At 46.5% G+C, this 21,311-nt stretch overlaps 1 protein-coding gene and 1 long non-coding RNA gene across 5 annotated transcripts in view; one reads left to right on the top strand and one right to left on the bottom strand.

Moving 5' to 3' along the window:
- The window catches only part of LOC138266405 (solute carrier family 2, facilitated glucose transporter member 9-like), a 473,687-nt gene that overhangs the window by 228,220 nt on the left and 224,156 nt on the right, over window positions 1-21,311 (top strand). Inside the window, exons 2-4 of one of the 4 annotated variants that reach the window (XM_069215177.1) lie at window positions 14,565-14,719; window positions 16,713-17,004; window positions 17,819-17,893. The exons of the other annotated variants lie outside the window; for them this stretch is intronic. Of the exons in view, the coding sequence (XP_069071278.1) occupies window positions 16,902-17,004; window positions 17,819-17,893 (178 nt within the window). The 5' untranslated portion in view covers window positions 14,565-14,719; window positions 16,713-16,901. The remainder of the gene's footprint in view (window positions 1-14,564; window positions 14,720-16,712; window positions 17,005-17,818; window positions 17,894-21,311) is intronic. 4 annotated transcript variants of the gene reach the window in all.
- LOC138266408 (uncharacterized) overlaps window positions 1-21,311 on the bottom strand; it is a 205,250-nt gene that overhangs the window by 165,938 nt on the left and 18,001 nt on the right. The window contains exon 2 of the long non-coding RNA XR_011199508.1: window positions 5,214-5,391. This is a non-coding gene — a long non-coding RNA (uncharacterized lncRNA). The remainder of the gene's footprint in view (window positions 1-5,213; window positions 5,392-21,311) is intronic.

The following is a 21,311-nucleotide window of genomic DNA, read 5'->3' on the forward strand; positions in this document are numbered from 1 at the left end:
TCTGCCGGTGAGAAATTACGAGATCCAGTCGAGAGCCTTGTCGCAGATTCCGAAGTTGTGGAGGCGTGTGCGGAGGGTGTGATGACAAACGGTGTCGAAGGCTGCGGAAAGGTCCAGGAGGATGAGTGCCGCGGTTTCGCCTTCGTCGAGTACGGTCCTGATGTCATCTGTGGCAGCGATGAGTGCGGTCTCGGTGCTGTGGTTTTTGCGAAATCTGGATTGGGAGGTGGTGAGTGCCTTGCTGTCTTCCAGGAAGAGGGATAGTTGGCCGTTCACAATTTTTTCGATGACCTTGCCTGGGAAGGGGAGGAGGGAGATCGGCCGGTAGTTCTTGGGGTCATCTGGGTACGCCTTGGGTTTCTTCAGCAGGGCGTTGACTTCTGCGTATTTGCAGCTTTCCGGGAAGGTGGCATGCTCGAAGGAGCTGTTGATGATGTCGCAGAGGTGGGGAGCGAGGATGTTGCTTGCTTTATTGAAGATATGGTGTGGGCAGGGGTCTGATGGGGAGCTGGAGTGGATGGAGGCCATGGCGTTGGCGGTGTCTTCTTTGTTGATGAGGGTCCAGGTGTGAAGGAGGTTGGTGATGCTTGGGACGTTGGGTTCATGGGTGTCTGTAGTCTCCTGGTGGGTCTGGGGGTTAAAGCTGTTGTGGATTTCTTCTATCTTTCGACAGAAATGGGTAGCGAGGGAGTTGCAGAACTCCTGTGATGGAGGTGGTTCATTGGAGCAGGGCCTTGGGTTGGAGAGCTCCTTGATAATGCCAAAGAGCTCTTTATTGTTGTGGGCGTTGGTGTCTATGCGGTTTTTGAAGTGGGCCCTTTTGGTGGTGCGGATCATCTGGTGATGCTTGCGGATTGTAGTCTTGAGTGCGATGTGGTTGGATTGGGTAGGTTCAAGGCTCCAGGTTTTCTCCATTCTGCAGCAGTTCCGTTTGGAGTCCTGTAAGTCTGGGGTGAAACAGCTGGCCTTGGTGCTGTGGAGGGTGTTTGAGCGGCGCAAGGGTGTTTGCAAGGGTGTTTGCGCAGTCTTCTATCAGTCTTCTATCCATCGAGGCAGGTTGTTGGTGGCTGTGTTGGGGTCCGGGGTCCCAAGGGGTGGGGCCTGGGCAAGGGTGGAGATCAGCTGTTCTGTTGAGATTTTGTGCCAGTTGCGCTGGGGGGTTGTGCGTGGTGGTGGTGAGTGACTGGTTTCTGGTAGGAGAAGTGGATGCAGCGATGGTCTGTCCATCTGAGTTTGGTGGTGTGGCTGAAGTAGACATAGCGGCTGGCTGAGAAGATGGGGTTGAGAGTGTGGCCTGAGGTGTGAGTGGGCGATGTGACGAGTTGTTGGAGGCTGAGGTTGGCGAGGTTTTCCAGCAGGTTACTGGTGTTGATGTTGTTGTTGTTTTCTAGGTGGAGGAGGATGTAGTCAGTTAAGGTGAGGGCCTGGGTGCTGATGAGGTCAGCGATGGCGTCGCAGAATTGAGGTCGGGGACCCGGGGGTCTGTAGATCAGAGTTCCTTTGAGGGTGGTGCTGGCATTGACGTGAATGTTGAAGTGGAGGTGCTCGGCGGGGTTGAGGGTGTTGTGGGTGCTAGTCGAGACTTTGATGGAGCTTTTGTGGACTATGGCGATTCCTCCTCCTGGTTTGTTGGTGCACTCTCTTCTGGTGATTTTGTAGCCTTCAGGGATGGCTATGGCTAAGTCGGGTTCCGAGGCAGAGTTTGTCCAGGTTTCGGTGAGGAAGGCGATGTCTGGTGATGTGGAGGTCAGTAGGTCCCAGAGTTCGATTGCATGTTTGTGAACGGAGCAGGTGTTGAGTAGAATGCAGCTGAGGTGGTTGTTGGCAGCTCTGTCGCTGTGCATTGGGGTGCAGGTGAAGTGGCAGGCTTGGCAGGAGAAGGGTCCTTTCGTGAAGGAGTGTCCTGGATTGAGGGCGTGGAGGTCACTGGCAGTGAAACAGCGTCTGGTGGAGCGGGGTCCCCGCGGGCCATGGGGACTGACGCTGGGCACAGTCCAGGCGCGGACGGGCGCAGAAGGTCTTGCCAGCACATCGACCACCATTAAAAGTGGAGGAGGGAGGGAGGAGCAGCTGGGATGCGGGAGGGGAAAGCGAATGGGGGCGCGAGGGTGGCGGGCCGCAGGGACGCAGCGGCAGGAAGTAGAACGGCTCGAGGGAGTCGAGAAACGCAGCGAAGGGGCAGAGATCACAATGGGGCAGAAAGTGGCACACAAATGGAATTTAAGGCACAATAAAAGAAAATATAGCAAATAAAAGAAAATACAGCAAAAATTACAGAACCAAGGAACAACACTAGGAACGCTTACCGCTAGACACCAGGGATGAGGCGCAGGCGGGAGCCTGCGGGTGGTGGAGGGCCTGGAACACGCAACAGCAGCGTGGGCGGGGGTTAGGGACACGGGCACAGCTAGGTGGTGCTGCACGCGTGGGGGAGCAGGCTCAAGACCAAAAAACAGGTCAGGGGTCACTCCAACCGCAGCTGTAAGTAGACAACCTCCCTTTGTATGGTTTACTAAAAGGACAACGCGGCTAACTGTAATGTACAGCTCACCATGGACCAATATATCAGCTTGAGAAATGGGAAACCCTTTCCTGAGTAAAAGGACACATGCGTAAGAGTTGCCGTTACCGGCAGGCCTGTAGTTTAGTTGTTTTAAGAGAAATTTTAGTATAATAAATATGTTTCATTGTTCCATGGGAATCTGCATATTACAATTGGCTTCCTTTCCCTTTTAATAGTTGGCAGACAAACATTAAGTACAAATGATGATTCCATTTTTACAGCTGTGATTGAAATATTGACGGATTTCGCAGAGCTTCTCTGATTTGCTTAAGTCATGGTCTCTGCTTCCCAAGGCAGCCATGTCTCCCACAGCAGCAGCTCCCCTCCCCACCCCGCTATTTGAAGGCGTCGTCTCTTCACCCACTGTCCCAGCTACACTCTCCATTCTGCAGGACCCCCACACTGCTCTCTTCTCTTTTCAGAATAACCCCTCCTCTACATGCAGTAGCCTCCTCTCCTCTCTCCTCTCTCTTCTCTCCACTCCCTGAAGCAGCCCTCCCTGTCTGTACTCTCTGTATTAATTAATTTAGCACAAATATTTATTTGCTTTCTCATTTAAAAACTCTATCATACAAAAAATATATTGCTTACTGTCTCACCCTCAACAACATACACATACCATTTCTTATTTTTTCTCTCAATCATAATTGAAAACAAGTAGCAAAAAGTTGCCCACAACCACACTAACTTTATAAGTTAATACAATTTAATTAACAAAACCAAACAGTCCCTCTCTCTCATACTCTCTCACGCTCTCACACACTGTTCCTACCTCTCTCAAAAATTTTAAATCAAAACTTCAAACACAATTTCATTACTATAAATATTCAAAGTTATCATTACAACACACATTATACTCCTTTTCTTAAAGTTGCACGTGCACAAACACTATTACTTTATATGTCTGTTGCATACCCTACTCTTTTTTCACTCTTTCACAAACACGTTCTACTGCTGCATCTTACAATCATTCACCAATTCATACACAAACTATCACTATCTGTTTTCCTATCTATTCTCTGCAGATCTCACCCAATTTAGCCACATAATACCATTACACAAATCAACTATGAACCACACACAATTCCACAACTAACAATTCCAAAACAAAACGCATAATTCCACTACATAACACAATCATCTACTACACTCCAAACCAAAAACATAAATAAAATACATTGTAATTTACAACACGAGTAGCTCTAACTCTCACAAATGTGAGACCTATTGGCATAGCCAAAGTTTGTTTGGATTTATGTTGTACAGTAGACCAGTGGTTCCCAACCTGTATTCCAGGGACCCCTGGGGGTCTACGACTGCTTAGAAAATGAAATAATATTATCAGATTGGGTCCCCAGTTTTCAGTAATGATTCAGTGAGGGGTCCCCGGATTCCAATAATGATTAAGTGGGGGTCCCCGGATTCCAATAATGATTAAGCGAGGGTCCCCGGGTTGCAGTATTGTTAAAGGGGGGTCCACAGAAGTCAAAATGTTCTGAACCACTGCAGTAGACAACCAAAACGCTATATGAACTGTAAAAGACTACTGCAACAGGACTGGTTTAGAACCCCCAATGGACATTAAGGGCAAGGGGAAATGAATGAATATCTGTAGTAATGATAACCTATGCGTCAAATTGTTGACTCATTATAGGAATAAGTATTGATACTTGTCATTTTGAGAGAAGCTATGTCTGAATTTTTTTGTGTTTTTTGAATAATTGGACTGTAGTTCAATGGATATGTTTATGTGTTCAAAATATAGACTGTTATGAAATAAGAAGTGAATAAATACACAGGTCAAGAAAGTTAATTTTCTTCCCCATCAACGTCAAGTTGGTAGTTGTAGATTTCAGTCAGGATAATTTGTGTTTTATGAGTTTTAAGGAGGCCCCACCCGGCTGGAATATATGGGCCCAACCCCTAATATGTTGCTTCTCAGAAGTGGCATTTCTAGAGCATTGCTGATAAAACTGCCCGTGCCATGGGAAGGGGATTTGTCCTTATAAATCTAATGATAGTAAACACCATGAGACTGCTCCACTGCAATCCACTGTTGCAGTTCAGGATCAATTGTAACATAACCCCATGTTAACCTGTGGGCAGATCAGCTCTCCTGTGTAGTAAAAACACACATGGGTATTCCTTCACTACATGTGCACATGTGCCCTGGTGCATGCACTAGCTTGCAGGGGCAGCCTAGATAAAAGTTAAAGGACACCACATGGGTGCAAGTGTGTTGCGACAGGCCAAGTACATAAGAGCACACCAGTGTGCATGTGTGCACATACTGATAAGAGCCACATTCCTGGTGTAGGTAGGAAGGCACATGCGCTTTCACACTTTATTCACAGTGAGAAAGCGCCTGGGGCCCCAAAGGCATTCAAAGAGAATCAGCAAAACAGTGTAGAAAAGCCAAAATGTTTGGGGAAACACTATCTCAGTGTTTGAGGTCTAACAATCATATAAAGAAGTTTTCATTGAATCCTCACCAAAGGTCAGTGCCTTCTTCCTCCTCACTTTCACACTGCTCATGCATGCCACCAAAATCACCTGGTGCTGCCACTGGCAATCGCCATCTGTAATAAATCATATGTTACTCATCAGGGTAACGTTGTAATCAACTATAGAGCACCAGAATCTTGCAGACCTTGTCAGAAGAGTCGACGAAGACCCCTCCTATCTTGTCCAAGCACCTGTACTGGGCCTTCAGAAGTTCCACAGGACTCCTCATTCACACATGGGCTCCGCTGAAATGGCTTCTCCTGACATTGTGGGATTCGTCAGAGATGTCCATAGCCAGGTACAGCTAGGATACCGTGAGGCACCTAAAAAACATGAACAAAAAAACTAACTTTAGCTATCTGAGGTATAGTTGCCCACAAGCCAGGCCCTCACTGATGCAGTGCCTGCCATCAGTTGTTGAAGGCTGCTGTTGTGTATCACCAGCGGGCTGTAGGTAGCACCAGGAAATCTTGAACAGACACTGGTGAAGTAGAGGTCTACTGTGCAGACATCCTGCACATTGATGAAGTGGAAATGCAAATGCACAATGGGTACCATCTATGAAACCTACCACATGTGGTATACTACCCGACCCATAAAACTTGGATATTGTTTAATGTTACAAGGTAGGAAATTGGATGTACTCATATATATGTCTGAGCATAACACCCAGGAACTGGTGGAAGACAGCTGAAAAAGTTGTCTGATACTGTGAGAAAGTCATCCCTTTGTCCCTGATTACCCCCATTTGTTGACTGATACTGGTGGGTACTGACTCTGATGGTACCTTGTGCTCTGCTAACCAGTCTCAGGGCCAGTGCTCTGTTTAAAATGTGTATGGTAATTAGGCATAATTATAATTGGGCCTGACAACCTACCTGTAAGTCCCTAGTGTATAGTAGGACATGTAAGTTTAGGGACCCGAGTGGAGTTAGGGCAGCTATGGGTTCACTGCTGTGATGTCAGATGTCATTTTAAAGGCAGCACTGCCTTGTTGACTGCTTTTAAAATAAAATTTAGCTCAAATTCGACTTTGGAATTATAAGTACTTTCAATGTCTTAAACAACCTTATTTTTACATATGTCACCCCTAAATCCCACCCTAGAGTAGGGTGCAGTGTAATCGATAAGCAGGTTCATTATAAAAGTCGTTTAATAAACACTGGTGAGGGAAAAACTGCCAATTTTGGTTTTCCCCATTGTTGTGCATTAGCTCCAAAGGCTAACATGGGAAGGCTTTATTTTAAATTGATAAAGTCCTACTTTTGATAGGAGTGAGCTAGAAATCCCATTTGAGATATCAAATTATTGGTTACAATAAATCCAACAACTTGCCAATGTTAGTTTTATTATAAGTATTACAGGGAAAGAGTTTTATAACTCTTCCTTAAAGTTACCTTTAATCAGCCCTGTAGTACCCTTTCCTGATTGGTAAGTCTCTGGCAGGCTCAGCTAAGCTACCTTAATGAGGTGTGAAGTGGCCTGGGCTCAGACAAAGGAAGTATCTGGTGGGTGTAGAACTTCAATGGCAGATGGCAGAGCAGGAAGCCCCGTCGCCGACATCGTACGCAAACACAACATCATCATCACCTCCTACGCCGACGACACTCAACTGATACTTTCCCTCACCAAGGACCCCACTGGCGCCAAGACCAACCTGCAAGATGGAATGAAAGACGTCGCAGAATGGATGAAACCCAGCCGTCTGAAACTGAACTCAGAAAAAACGGAAGTCCTCATCCTCGGAAACACCCCGTCTGCCTGGGACGACTCTTGGTGGCCCACGGCCCTAGGCACCGCACCAACCCCCTCAGACCACGCACGCAACCTCGGTTTCATCCTGGACCCGCTTCTCACCATGACCAAACAAGTCAACGCCGTATCATCTTCCTGCTTCCTCACTCCCCGCATGCTACGAAAGATCTTCCGCTGGATCCCGGCTGACACCAGAAAAACTTTGACCCACGCCCTCGTCACAAGCCGCCTGGACTACGGAAACACCCTATACGCAGGAACCACCGCTAAACTCCAGAAACGTCTGCAGCGAATACAAAATGCCTCCACCCGCCTCGTTCTCGACATACCCCGCAACAGCCACATCTCCGCCCATCTGAGACACCTGCACTGGCTTCCCGTCAACAAAAGGATCACCTTCCGGCTCCTCACCCACGCACACAAAGCCCTCCACAACAAGGGACCGAATACCTCAACCGTCGCCTCAGTTTCTACACAACCACCCGTCAACTTCGCTCCGCCAACCTCGCACTCGCCGCCGTCCCTCGCATCCGCCGCACCACGGCAGGTGGGAAATCCTTCTCCTACCTGGCAGCCAAGACATGGAACTCCCTCCCCGCCAACCTCAGGACCACCCAGCAGCAGTAACCCTCTCCCCCTAGCGCCTTGAGACCCTCAAGGGTGAGTAGCGCGCTTTATAAATGTTTTTGATTTGATTTGATTTGAGGAAGGGGACTGGGTGGTATAGGAAGCTAGCCTGGTGTGTGGTGGGCACCTAAGGTACTTACACCTTATACCAGGCCCAGGTATCCCCTCTTCGTGAAGTGTGGGCAGTGTCTAGAAGCCAGGCTCTCTAGAGGTAGCTGTGGACGAGCAGCCAAGGCTTATCTAGGAGACATGTAAAGCTCATGCAATACCACTGTAGTCACACAGCACTTACTCACATGAAAGAAAACACCTGGTTGTACAAAAATAAAGGAACTTTATTTTTGGAACACAAAACCACAAAATACTAGAATGGCAATCATCCAATAGGAGGTAAGTAATACACTAAATATATACACTAGCAATCAGAAATAGACATAGAAAAGGATAGAAAACAGTGCAAATAGCAATAACCAATAGAGACCCTAGGGGGAGCACAAACAAAATACTGAAAAAATGGAATGCGAACAAAAGACTACCACCTAGGTACGTGGAATGTGTAGAGGGGAGCTGGGAGTACTAGAAAACCACAGAGGTAAGTAACACAGTACCCCCCAGTGACCAGGAAAGCAGGAGTAAAACACTGGATATTCCCCACACCACCCAAAAGGAGGAAAAGAAGAAAAAGAATATACTCAGACAAGACTGCAAGAAACTAGCGGTGGATACCTGAAGAAGGAAGACCCATGGAGAGAGGGGACCAAGTCCAAGAGTCACCGTGGAGTACAGAAGGAGTAGGAGCTACTACCCACCCAGCTGTACTTGTAGATGTTGGTCGACGGTGATGAAGAACAGGTCAGTACTGCAGCCCTGGTGCCGGAGAAGAGTTCCTGATGGATGCAGAAGATGTCCCACACTGTCAAAGGTAACCTTGCGGTTAGTGGAAAAGTGGTGCTGGGACCAGCAAGGTCCATGAGGACTCAACCCAGTAGGGCGAGTCACAGGGGACTCTCAGCGTTGCAGAGAGTCCACAGGAGCAGAGGCAGCACCCACAGGAGTCACACAGGACGGGGAAATTGCAGAAGGAGCCAATGCAGCACCACAGAAAGGGATCCCACGCTGCAGGAGAACAACGCAGAGGGCTGAGCGTCGCAGGAAGGAGTGCTGGGGACTGGAGCTGCACGTCACTTGAAGATCCCTTAGAGGAGATGCAAACAAGCCTTGGCAGCTGCAAGAGACGCAGTGCACGGGGGTACCATCCTGGTGGGAAGGCAAAGGCTTACCTACACCAAAGTTGGACAGCTGGCAGAGAGGACCAAGAGAACTACTCTGGACCACCACCCGTGATGCAGGATAAAGGCAGCTGAAGATGTTGGGAGATCCACATAGCCGGTCGTCCTTGCAGCAGGATACAGAGGATGACTCCTTCACACCAAGGGAAATTTCTTCTTCTTGTGCAGGCTGAAGAATTGCTGTCTTCTGAGAATTCACAACCGGAGGAAATGTTGCAAAGCTGGCAGGAGCCGTGGAAACAAAGTTGCAGAAGAGTCTTCTTTGTTGATTGCAGCGTTGCCGGTTCCTGGAAGGTCCAGTCGTGGTTCCAGTGGCCAGAAGTAGAAGTGGAGGTTGCAGAGGAATCCTGCTGGAGTCTTGCAAGCCAAATCTGAGGACCCACCCATGAGAGAGACCCTAAATAACCCTGAAAAGGGGTTTGTTCATCTAGCCAGGTAAGCAGCTATCAGGAGGGGGATCTGACGTCACCTGCCTGGACTGGCCACCCAGATGCTCCCAGAGTTCCCTGCCAACCTTGGAAGCAAGATGGTAGAACCCAGGAACCCTGAGGAGGAGCTCTGAGCACCACCCCTGTGGTCACTCCCCTTTCCATTGTCCAGTTTCGTGCCAGAGCAGGGACTGGGGGTCCCTGAACTGGTCTGGACTGGTTTATGCATGGAGGGCACCAAAGGTGCCCTTCAAAGCATACCAGTGGCTTGGGGAGGCTACCCCTTTCAAGCCAGTCATACCTATTTCCAAATGGAGAGGGTGTTACCTCCCTCTCCCAAAGTAAATCCTTTGTTCTGCTTTCCTGGGCTTGATCAGATCAAGCAGCAGGAGGGTAGAAACCTGCCCGAGGAGTGGCAGCAGCTTGGGCTGCCCGGAAAACCCTGTAAGACTGTCAGTAGCAATGCTGGGTGTCCTCCACGGAGCCCCCAGAGTGCATGGAATCATACATCCAATACTTGGAACAGTATTGGGGTATGATTCTGACATGTTTGATACCAAACATGCCCAGGTTCAGAGTTACCATTATGTAGCTGGACATGGGTAGTGGCATCCCTGCACTCACAAAGCCTAGGAAAATGGATCTGGAGTTTGTTGGGGCACCTCTGCTAGTTCATGTGTTCCCTCACACAGGTACCTGCACCCTGCCCTCTGGGCTGAGAGTAATATTTAGATAAGGCAACAATGACTTCTGTTTAGCTGCACATTCTTATCATTTGAGCTAGTTGAGAAGATGGTGCTCTAAACACCAAACATGTACCTGCTGCAAAAGTGCATATACTGGCAAAAAGATAAAGTTCAACCAGTTGTTCACAAAATAAAAGATAAATAGTGGAGCACACCTATACCATAATTATACCAAAACAGTATCAATGCAAACATATATCAATATAAACTTATTTTTTTGAAAATATCACAGTGATTTGTATATTAACAATACAAAAGGGCATGTGGTAAGCAAGTTCAAAACAAATTGTATTAGACAAAAAGAAACACAATTCATATCCAAAAAAGACAAATCACCCAACCTAAACCAAAATAATATCACAAATTACATGACTCAATACCAAGTTCAAAGGATTTGATCACTCCTATAGCCCATTCAATAAAAAGTCCAGCTGAAAACAATCTTTGCCAATTTTAATAGGATTTAGCCAATAATTTGAAGTTTGCAGGATTCAGCCGACACATGTTTCCTCCTGTTGTAGGACTTTTTCAAGGCTGATTAAATACCAACATAAGAGAAATATATTTTTTATAAATAAAATGAACAGCAGTATACAGCTATATATATATACTGATACTTGGAAACAACTAACCTAGGTACCAAACTTCAAAACCACATACCCATAGAAAACCATGATTGGTTAAAAGCCATTTGCACACCGAACATTACATATCTAAAACCCAATTTAGACCAAACCACACAAATGAAATAAAACACAAATAGTGAAACAAACAAATAAAATGAGGAACATGCTAACACCCGATCATCATCTGGGCTGAGAGGGCCTACCATAGGGTGACTTACAGTGACCTGGTGCAGTGACCTGTAGTGATAAAGGATGCATGCACCCATTTCACGCAGCCTGCAATGGCAGGACTACAGAGCCCTTTGCATGGGCTCCCTATAAGTAGCAGAATAACTGCTGCAGCCCATAGGGATCCCCAGGAGCCCCAGTGCCCCGGGTACCTATGCACCATATACTAGGGACTTACATGGGGGACAAGTATTCCAATTGTGGGAAGAAAAAGATACAGTTACCAAGTTAGAAGGGAGGGAGCATAACCACTGCGGTCCTGGTTAGCAGGAACCCAGTGGAAACAGTCAAACACACTGACACTGACAACTTGCTGAAAATGGGTGTAACCATGCCAAGAAAGAGGGCACTTTCCTACAGGTGGTCAAACTGGTCTTCAATGGAGGTAAACACAGTTAGAACAGAAACCAGACCTCCCCCATTTCCTGCGCCCCAGCCAGATAGATGCCCCTATAATTAGATCAGGAGAGGGACTGGAAGGGGAGTGTAGGGGAAGGTGGGAGGGCATAGCCAGACCTGCACCTCCAGGAGATATTTTCTCCATCTTGAATGTTTAGGAAACAGTGCTTTCTGGGATTGAAATGTGCCACACTTTGCAAGAAGTGGTCATCACAGAAGGTGGCACCCTCCACGCCATTGGTCAGGGGAGCTCCCTCCTTGCCAACCCAGAAACTTGCATAAATATGGAAGAGCTGTCCTGCAACTCAGATCCCAGCTTGAAGAAATCAGAAGAAGAAGGACTGTGCTGCTGAATCCCTGGTCTGCACCAAGAAGGATTGCACCTGCTGCACACTCTGGGCTTCACGACAAAAATGACTTTTCCTGGCTTCTAAAGATTCAGGAGTGGACTCCCTGTAAGCAACTGGTACAGAGGAGATACCAGGAGACCCCTGCATCAAGTTCTGCAAGAGGAGCCCAGCTGACCAGCGAACAGTGACATTTTAAGGATTTGACCAGGTGCATTGTGGGAATTGTAGTCCCAACTCAGAGCTTCTGGAACCTTAGACCAAGTCTGTGGACACTGCAAGCCCCCAAATAGGCCTTCTGGAAGCAGATCCAGAAGTTTGGAGAGGTTTAGAGCAACTTTGGGGAAAAAAGCTCCATAAGGTGACCAACCCGTCGTCGAGTCGAACTGACAATGTTGAGCTGTGACCCGGCCTGAAATTTAGGTTCGTCCCGCTGAAGCTCTAGAGTTTTTTGCCGTTGACGAGAGCCCCTTAGGAGTTGACTGGAGGCATTGCTGCCATTGTCACAAGCCAGCCAGAGGAGGCCAGCGGAACGATAGGGAAAAAAGCTCAGAAAGGAGACTAAGGCCCTGATTCTGAGTCTGGCAGCCCTAGGACTGCCAGAGTCACGATGGTGGTCAAACCACCATGAATGTGGTGGTCCAACCACCACATTACGAGGTTGATAGACAGACCCGCAAACCTACTGCCATCCCTGCCAGGATCCTAGATCTGACGGGTTGACAGCAGGGCTGATTGCAATCAGCCAGCGCCGCCCTGCTGATTACAACCTTGTTCTCCACCAGCCTTTTAATGGCTGTTCCATTGCCATGAAAAGGCTGGCAGAGAACAAGTGAAGGGAACAACTGGGGGGCCTCCGCACTTCTCATGCCCATTGCATGGGAAGTGCAGGCTTTTCCCTGCCCAACACCCTAGGAATGCGCACTGTCTGCTGTGCAGACAGTGTGCATTGCAAGGGTGCTGGTGCCCTCTGCATGCGGCAGCATTGCCGCCGGCTCTATTATGAGCCGGCGGTAATAGTGCTGCAACTTTCCCACTGGGCTGACCTGTGGAAACCTTGGTTTCCGCCAGCCAGCCCAGTGGGAAAGTCGTAATGGGGCCAGCGGGATGGTCGCCAGCACTGGGGTGACCTCTGTGTCGGGAGGTTGGCAGACAGATGTTTCCCTTCGCCAAACTCATAATTAGCCCCTAAGTCTGAAGGTTACATTTTGACCAAGGCCTACTGCATAGTGTACTTGGGCTCCATCGCGGTCAGCCTCAAACTTTGACTTTGTCCCGGTCAAGCACGACCAGATGTCTGCATTTGGCATTTTTTGCTTTTAAGCAGTAGAAAGCACATTTTTAATTTAATCTTTAAAAATTCATATCTCCTGTCGCCTACTTTGGATGTTTGTCGTTTTGGTACCATTTTAAAGATGAAGATATTTCCTTTTTCTATGAATTGGTGTTGGATTTTTATTATGTGTTGTGTTTTACTTATTTTCTGTTTTGTTGATATTAAAAGCTTTACACACCTGTCTCCTAAGTTAAGCCTAACTGCTTGTGAGCCAAGCTACCAAGGGCCTCATTACAACCCTGGCTGTCAAAGAGTGCCAGGGTTTTTTTGGCGATTGTACCGCCAACAGGCTGGCGGTACAATTTGATGTATTATGACCACGGCAGTAGCGCCGCGGTCGCACCGCTGGGACCGTCGGTTTCCCGCCATCGTTGTCCCGGCAGTTTCCTGCCATCGTTGTCCTGGCGGTTATGCAGCGCTGCCCTGGGGATTATGACTCCCCTTTCCGCCAGCCTGTCCATGGTGGTCTCTACTGCCATGGAAAGGCTGGCGGGAAGGGGGGTCGTGGGGCCCCTGGGGACCGCTGCACTTCCCATGCACTTGGCATGGGCAGTGCAGGGGCCCCCAGGCACAGCCCCATCCTGCTTTACAAGAGCGCGACGGGTGCAGCTGCACCGGTGGCATGGCTGCAACACCGCCGGCTCCATTTGGAGCCAGCTCCAATGTTACGGCCAACATCCCCGCTGGGCCGGCGGCCGGAAACTCAGTTTCCGCCTGCCGTCCCAGCGGGGATGTTGTAATGCGGCCGGCGGGATTGAGGGCCCAAGTGTTGAGCAAGGATTAAGTTATTGAGACTTTGACTGGACCTTATTTGAGATTGTGGCCGTATTAGTAAGTGTAGGTACTTACCTGCCCTTACTAATAAACCACTTTCCAACAGCTACACTCCATTTGAGTTTCGCAATGCATTATGAAATCAAACTAACATACATATTTGTTGCAATCCACAATTTGTTTGGGTTTCGTTAAGGGCTCATTCAAATAACCAATATTTTTATACATTGTAGAAAAAGTACATTTACATTTAAAAAATAATACAATTAAAAACTAAAAAATACCCAGCTTTTAAGTTGTTTTCACATTATTTTACTGTTTCTAAACATTTAAAATGTATTTGTTATATTTGCTGTCAAACTTGACAGCCATTGCACAATGGGCAATGTACCTCTACTGAATGTAATTGGGACTGCATAGCTGTTATTGTTTTCCACCATATTGTCAGGCATACCCTATGCTTGCAATTATGTTTTTTAAGATTGACCAAATATGGTTATGCCTGACATGTTCATGATGGGTGACAGACTGTTAAAGTAATGCTGTCCTACTGTTGTAGTAAAGCTCATGAGTCTCTTAGTAGTTAGGGAAGACTTTCATACAACATCAGAGCCATTTCTGACAGAAATAACAGTTGGGCTCATCACCTATATGGAATGAACTAATACTGTGGCAGGGAAATGGGCAATACCATGCAGTACTATATATGGATATATAAGAGGAAGATATATATATATATATATAATATATTATCCTGCTTTAGTGTGAAATTAATATTGAAGTAGAGAAATAACCACATTTAATAAAAATCACAACACCTACATTTTCAGCAGGCTGCGGACCCTTAATAGTTAAATGGGTATCTGATTGAAAAAATCTTTTGTCCGCTCTGTAAACCTCCATTGCCAGAAAATCTGTCACGCTAACATACGTTTTTCTAGGCCATGAGGTCACTTGCCTCCTAACCACTGTCTGGGAGTCATCATGCTAGAGGCAGAGATAAAATTCAACCCAACTTCACACCAGAGGAGCTGGACATCCTGGCAGAGGAGATTTCTGACTAACTACAACCAGCTGCATTACCCAGCAGAGCCAGGTATGTCAAAACAAGTTACATTACAATACGTTGTATATATTATTTTCACAAGTTAAAATTGTTTGATGAGATACTCTGACCAGAAGTAGCAGATGTTATGCATGTGGTCTTAAAATGGATTATGCTTTATGGGCAAGATTTCTAATGCTTGAATTAGAGTTTGCTGAATGGTTGCTCCATCACAAATGTGATGGACATCCCATCTGCCAGAATACAATTCCATAGGATACAAGGCACTTGTAATATGGTGGACAGGATATCCACCACATTTATGACAGAGTATCCCATAAAACAAACTCTAAATCAGGCCGTACCTTTGGCACACAGAGTCTTCCACAACAAATGTGGTGGAGTACTCTGTATGCCAAAAATAGTCCCCCCCACTGTCTTTAGAGTTGTATGGACCATCATCTTTATAACAAGTTTCCCCTTCCTAGCTTTGCCATTGGTAAGATTACTCCCAATGTTAAAAAAAGTAGTGTTCATCAAAGTAAGGACATCAGACCACCAACCATATTTAGAGCAGGCAGGCTGATGTAATAGTTTTTATGTTTGCCACCACCAGGGAAAATGTGCTGGTCATGGTCAGTAAAATATTGCAATGACTACCAACCCTGGGAGAACAGTCCCAGGGTGTGAGGGTCATTATCAAGGACCTTCTTTAGAGTTTAGAGGTCCAGATACTGTCTCACAAATGTTGTGAATTTCCCGGCCACCATATCAGAAGTGCCCTATATCCTGTGGCACTTGGAATCTGTTGGATGGGATATTCCTGATGTTTGGGATGGAGTATTCCATAGACCATATACTATAGAAGGTTCGTAGTTAATTTTTGTTAAAGCAATAAAGTACTTTTGGAGTTTGTTTCTGAAAAATCCCTACATTTGGTGACTGCCTGTCTAACAGATGGTTGGCTATCCAGCAAACTTGAAGTACCTTCAGAGGAACTGCTGTTACTTTGGTTCTTCTGAACACAGCAACACAAGTTTGGTGGATGGGTGCCATATGTTAGGCAGCTCTTCACAAATCTTTAGTGTTTTCATAAAAAAAACGTCCACAGAGAGAGTTTATTTATAGGCAAAAATAAAAACTTGACCTTCACACCCTGGGAGGTTTCTCTCAGGGTGTGACTGTCATTGTAACTTTTTTCACTCTGTTACTGCCAAGTTTTCCCTGGGGGTGATGAACAGAAAATTAAGTTCATCATACCGTTCACTCTAAATTGGGCATGCTGTTTGATGTTTTTCATCTGACAGACACTACTCCGTAGTGCGTGTGGAGTAAGCTTTCCCACAGCAGAGCCAGGAGGGGCACCACCATTGGAAAAATGCCTATCCATAAAACTCCACAGAGAATATGTGGACTGTTTATTTTGTTGACAGGGCAATATATCATGTTTGTGAAAGAGTACCCTGTGAATAAAACTGCAGATCAAGCCATGTATACCCACTTGTAAGTATGGCATCTTTTACAAGCACAGATGAGACTTGAATCATAGTGTTAGGTAATTTTGTAGTGGCACATGATGTAGGAAAAGGCAACATAAGGAGTATAATATATATTTAATATACAACAGGGGAATGGTATTATTATTAATGTAAAGCATTACTGAGTTGGTTTGTTAACTAGGACCTTATTTAAAGTACTGGAGATGGGATAGTCCGTCTCAAACCCTTGTATCCCATCCACTGTATTACAAATGCCATAGGTTATTATGCATTGGATCGATGATATACATCCACCAGATTTTTAATGGAGCATCCCATTGCCAAACTCTAAATAATGTAGCTAGTGTAATTATAAAACATCCACGGATATCCTTCTAAGCCAAATTCTCAATCATCAGCCAATAATTCAAATTTGGACCAAACTTTGTGAAATTTAATTCACATATATTTTCATGATTGTATTGTTTAAATTTGTTATGTTTCTCATGAAGATGCTTGTTAATTAGATTTCTTTCTTCGTTCTTATCTCCCTCTGTGTATGTCAGCCCATATAAGAAAAAGAAGTTCTTGTGAGCCATTGCCAGGAGTGTGCACCATCAGTGGTAGAAGGGTCCATAAGCGCTGAGGTATAAACTGCTGCAAATGTTGGGAGAGCCTTCGGCAGTGGACCTGTTTCATCACATGAATCATCTAGCAGGGTCTTTACTGCAGAGTGCAGCAAGTGGGTGTAGTAGATGCTGAACCCCATGATGAGCTGCATTCCTGTGACGGCCTACCTTGACTTAGCTGGGGAACGAAAGGCCATAGAGCAGCGACAAGGGGTTCTAACATTATGTAGTAAGTTTTTGACATTTATGAATGATTTCAAGTAGTGCATGCATTCACAAGTCATGTAAACTGTGCTGCAGCATTACCAATTGTGTTGTGCTTAGACTCACTGCTTTGTTCACTGTGTGTGCATATGCTTTCTGATTATTGGCAACATGTCAATAAAGATGTCCTTTACAAAGTCCAATCTTTCACATCTGATATTTACCAAATTCAGCCAGAATATGCATCGTAAGAGAATGGTACTCGGGATCTTCTGTAGAGTTTGGCGGATGGTATACTCACAAACATGGAATATGCCATCAACCATATTAATAGTGACTTTAAGCCTATGGCAGTTGTAAAATGACAGACAGGAGAACTGTCACATTTGTGAAGGAGTACCCCATCTGCCAAACTCTAAATAAGACTGACAGAGTGTTTATGTAGGCATTCCACATATCTAGTGTACCCACTGACAAACAACACAGTGGCATGATTTATAGTTTGGCAGATATGATATGCCATTCAAACATGACAACAATCCTGTCTGCTATATTACAAGTAAAATAGGATAATATTCACTTCTAATACAAAATGTCACATTTCTGGGGGATTATTCCATCCACCAAACTCTAAATCAGGCTCAGTGTCTTTATGCCAAACAAATTCAATTTAGATAGTCAATGTTAGCTTGACTTGACGTATTTTATGATGCCACATTATGTGCATGTTTTAATTCTATCAACACTGGGAAGAGTGATGCAGGGAATCATTGCTGTGTGTACATTTTGATATTTCTCTCTGTGTGCTTTAACTGATGTATGCATATGTCTGCTTTCAGTCTCCTCCAGATCAAGCAAGAGAGATGCTGGCCAGCCTTCGGGGGAACAGCAGAAGGACCAATGGGAGCCCAAAGGTGAACACACAGGCAAAGAAGGACCCAGTGACACTGAGGGAGAGGGTGCTGGACATGGGCCCATATCCCATTTTTAAGAACCACCCTGTGGAGTAAAAAACATTGCTGGGTGCCCTCCAAGATGTCAGTAAGCAACCGGACAGAATGACTAACATCCTGTAGGGAATTCACACTACCTTGTCTGCTACTCAGAGAGACCCTTAAGGTGGTAGTGCCTCCTCAGGCACAAGTAGTCCAGGACACCTACCCCAAGACCTCCATGAGGTCCAATATCTCCACTTGCCCCAACATCACACCATGTTCCAAGCTCTCCCTCCCTTGATAGCCACTATCTCCTCTGTGAAGATGGAGACCCAATTAGGAGGAATCTTGTGGAATATTGGGAGGCAGGTACAGAGTGTGGACCCTTTTGACCTGTGATAGGACTCTATTTTGATTCCATCCATAGACTTTTACTTTTGGATATGTTTGGACATTTGGGTTGTGTTGGATTTGTGTTGCTTTAAAAAACAATACAAGATATGTAATTTAGAAGCTTTATGTTGGCTTTTTGTGGCGTTGAGTGTTGGTGCAAATGTTATAATTTATGCTAAATGTGATTAGGTATTTCAGTACATTGTTCGGGTGAACCATTTGATTCAAATTCCAGCTATTGTGATTTTCTGTGTGATGTACTGTGTGAGATCACCCATGTATGTGAATAGGACTAGGAGTTGTAGTATAAAGTGATATTGTGTGTGAAATATGCAGAGCATGGGTGCGTATGGCTTTATTTCACATTGTTACTTGGGCGATGAATAGTGGGTATGACTTAAGGTCTTGGTCCTTGGGGCTCACACAGAGCACTCCATATATTTTGTGTGCATGCCTCTAGGCTTCCTAATAGTGCAATCTGTGCTGAGTAGCCTCCCCTTGCTTTCAAATTCATGACATTGCAGTGAGTGAGATGTGGTAACCTCTATTCAGGGTATATGGTTTCCTATAATTGGGTATTGTGAGGTAAGTGTGTAGACAGCACTAAACAAGAGCATCATATTCGGTGTGTTTTAAAAGCACTTCTAGCTAATAGTCACTACAAGACTCAAGTTGCAGCTAAGTACCTCAATAGATTCGTATTTCACACATATATCAACAGTACTTAAAATCGATAAGTTATATAGTTTTTGGAATTTTGGCAATAACCTGTTTTAAAACTTGACAGTGCAATTTTCAGAAACAGTTCCTGGGGGTGAAGAAAAGTTAGATCATTTTACAGGTACAGTTTTTACAGTTCCAGTCTCCGGGGGTTAGGGAGTCCACAGGTTGGGGTTCAAGTTAACCCCCAAACACCCACCACCAGAAGCATGGGGCCGGCAGGGTGCAGAGGTCAAAGTGTAGGCAAAATTAACAGAGGCTGTTATGGAGACTGTGGGCACTCTGTTTCAGATCTGCAGGCAGGTAAGAACCCGTGTCTTTGGAGGGCAGACCTTGGGGGTTTAGAGGAGCACTGGAGGGGCCACAAGTGAGCACAAACATACACCCTCAGCGGCGCTGGGGTGGCCAGGTACAAACAAGGTGTCAGGTATCTAATGATTCTCTATGAGGGGACCCAGGAGGTCACTCAGAGGCTGCAGGCGAGGTCCAGGAGATAATCGCGGGCAAACCACAGGCTGGATAGGGAGGTGGGCCTCCTGCTGAATGTTGCTCAACTAGAGGTCGGGTTCTCCAAAGCCTGAGGGCTGCGGGTGCAGTGTGTCTTTAGGCGTCAGATATCTTTGTCCGGAGCTTTCACGGTCAGGGAGGTCCTCGGGATTCCCTCGGCAGGCGTTGTCATGGAGGGGTGGACAGGTCAAATCAGTGTGTACACTTGCTCGGAATTGCCTGGAGGTCCTCTCGAGCTGGTTGGGCGAACAGGACACAGGCCGTGGGAGTCAGGTGCAGAGTGGTTAGGACTCACACATTTGGAGTGAAGTTGGAGTCATTAGTTGTTGTTTCTTCTTGGACAGGGCCGCTGTCCACTGGAGTTCTTGGTCCTTTTGGGTGCAGGGCAGTTCTCTGGAGATTGGCAGGAGTCGCTGGTCCCACTGGATGCGTTGCTGTTCTTTTGCAGGAGACAGGCCGGTAGAGCTGGGGCCAAGTCAAGTTGTCATCTTCCTTCTTCTCTGCTGGGGTTTCAGCTTAGCAGTCCTTCTTCCTGTTAGGTCACCAGAAATCTGGTGAGCTGGGTGAAGGGAGGCCCTTAAATCCTAGATTTAGGGGCATTTTAGGGGTCAGAGGGCAGTAGCCAATGGCTACTGTCTCTGAGGGTGGTTACACCCTCCTTGTGCCCCCTCCCTTTGAGGAGGGGGCACAAACCTAATCTTATTGGTCCCTGTCCTCCAAACCAAGGTGGAGGATTCTGCAGGGCTCACATCAGCTCTGGACACCTTGGGGGTGGTCTTGGCTGGGGTGGCCACTCCTCCCTGTTTTCCCTAATTTTTCTGCCGGACTTGCTGGGAAAAGTGGGTCTTTGTCCGGGGGTGGGTAACTCCACTAGCTGGAGTGCCCTGGGGCACTGCAAGCCGAGACTTGAGCCTTTGAGACTCATCACCAGGTGTTACAGTTCCTGTAGGTGGGAGGTGTGAAGCACCTCCACCCAGGACAGGTTTTGTTTCTGACCACAAAGTGCACAAAGGCTCTCACCCCATGTGGTCAGAAACTTGTCTGAAAGTGGCAGACTGGCACAGACCAGTCAGTCCTACACTAGCAGTTTGACTAACATACAGGGGGCATCTCTAAGATGTCCTCGGTGTGCATTTATTTTAATAAATACCCCACTGCCATCAGTGGGGGTTTATTGTGCTGAGAAGTCTGATATCAAACTTCCCAGTATTCAGTGAAGCCAGTATGGAGCTGTGGAGTTCATAATGACAAACTCCTAGACCATATAATCAATATGGCTATACTGCACTTACAATGTCTAAGAATTGGCAGAGACACTGTAGGGGCATATTGCTCATGCAGCTATGCCCTTACCTGTGGTATAGTGCACCCTGCCTTAGGGCTGTAAGGCCTGCTAGAGGGGTGTCTTACCTATGCCACAGGCAGTGGTTTGTGGTTGTGGTTTCTCCCCACCGGCACACACACGCTGCAAAGGCATTGTATATGTGCTGGGTGAGGGGTCCTCTAGGGTGGCACAATACATGCTGCAGCCCTTGGGGACCTTCCCTGGCCACAGGGTCCTTGGTACCATGGGTACCTTTTACAAGGGACTTACCTGTGTGCCAGGGTTGTGCCAATTGTGGAAACAAAGGTACAGATTTTGGGAAAGAACACTGGTGCTGGGGCCTGGTAAGCAGGATCCTAGCTCACTTTCAATCAAAGTTGGCATCAACACTAGGCAGAGAGTGTGTGTGTGTGGGGGGGGGGTAACCATGCCAACTGTGGTACTTTCCTACAC

The sequence above is a fragment of the Pleurodeles waltl genome, chromosome 11 (genome assembly GCF_031143425.1).
Source record: "Pleurodeles waltl isolate 20211129_DDA chromosome 11, aPleWal1.hap1.20221129, whole genome shotgun sequence".
NCBI lineage: Eukaryota > Metazoa > Chordata > Amphibia > Caudata > Salamandridae > Pleurodeles > Pleurodeles waltl.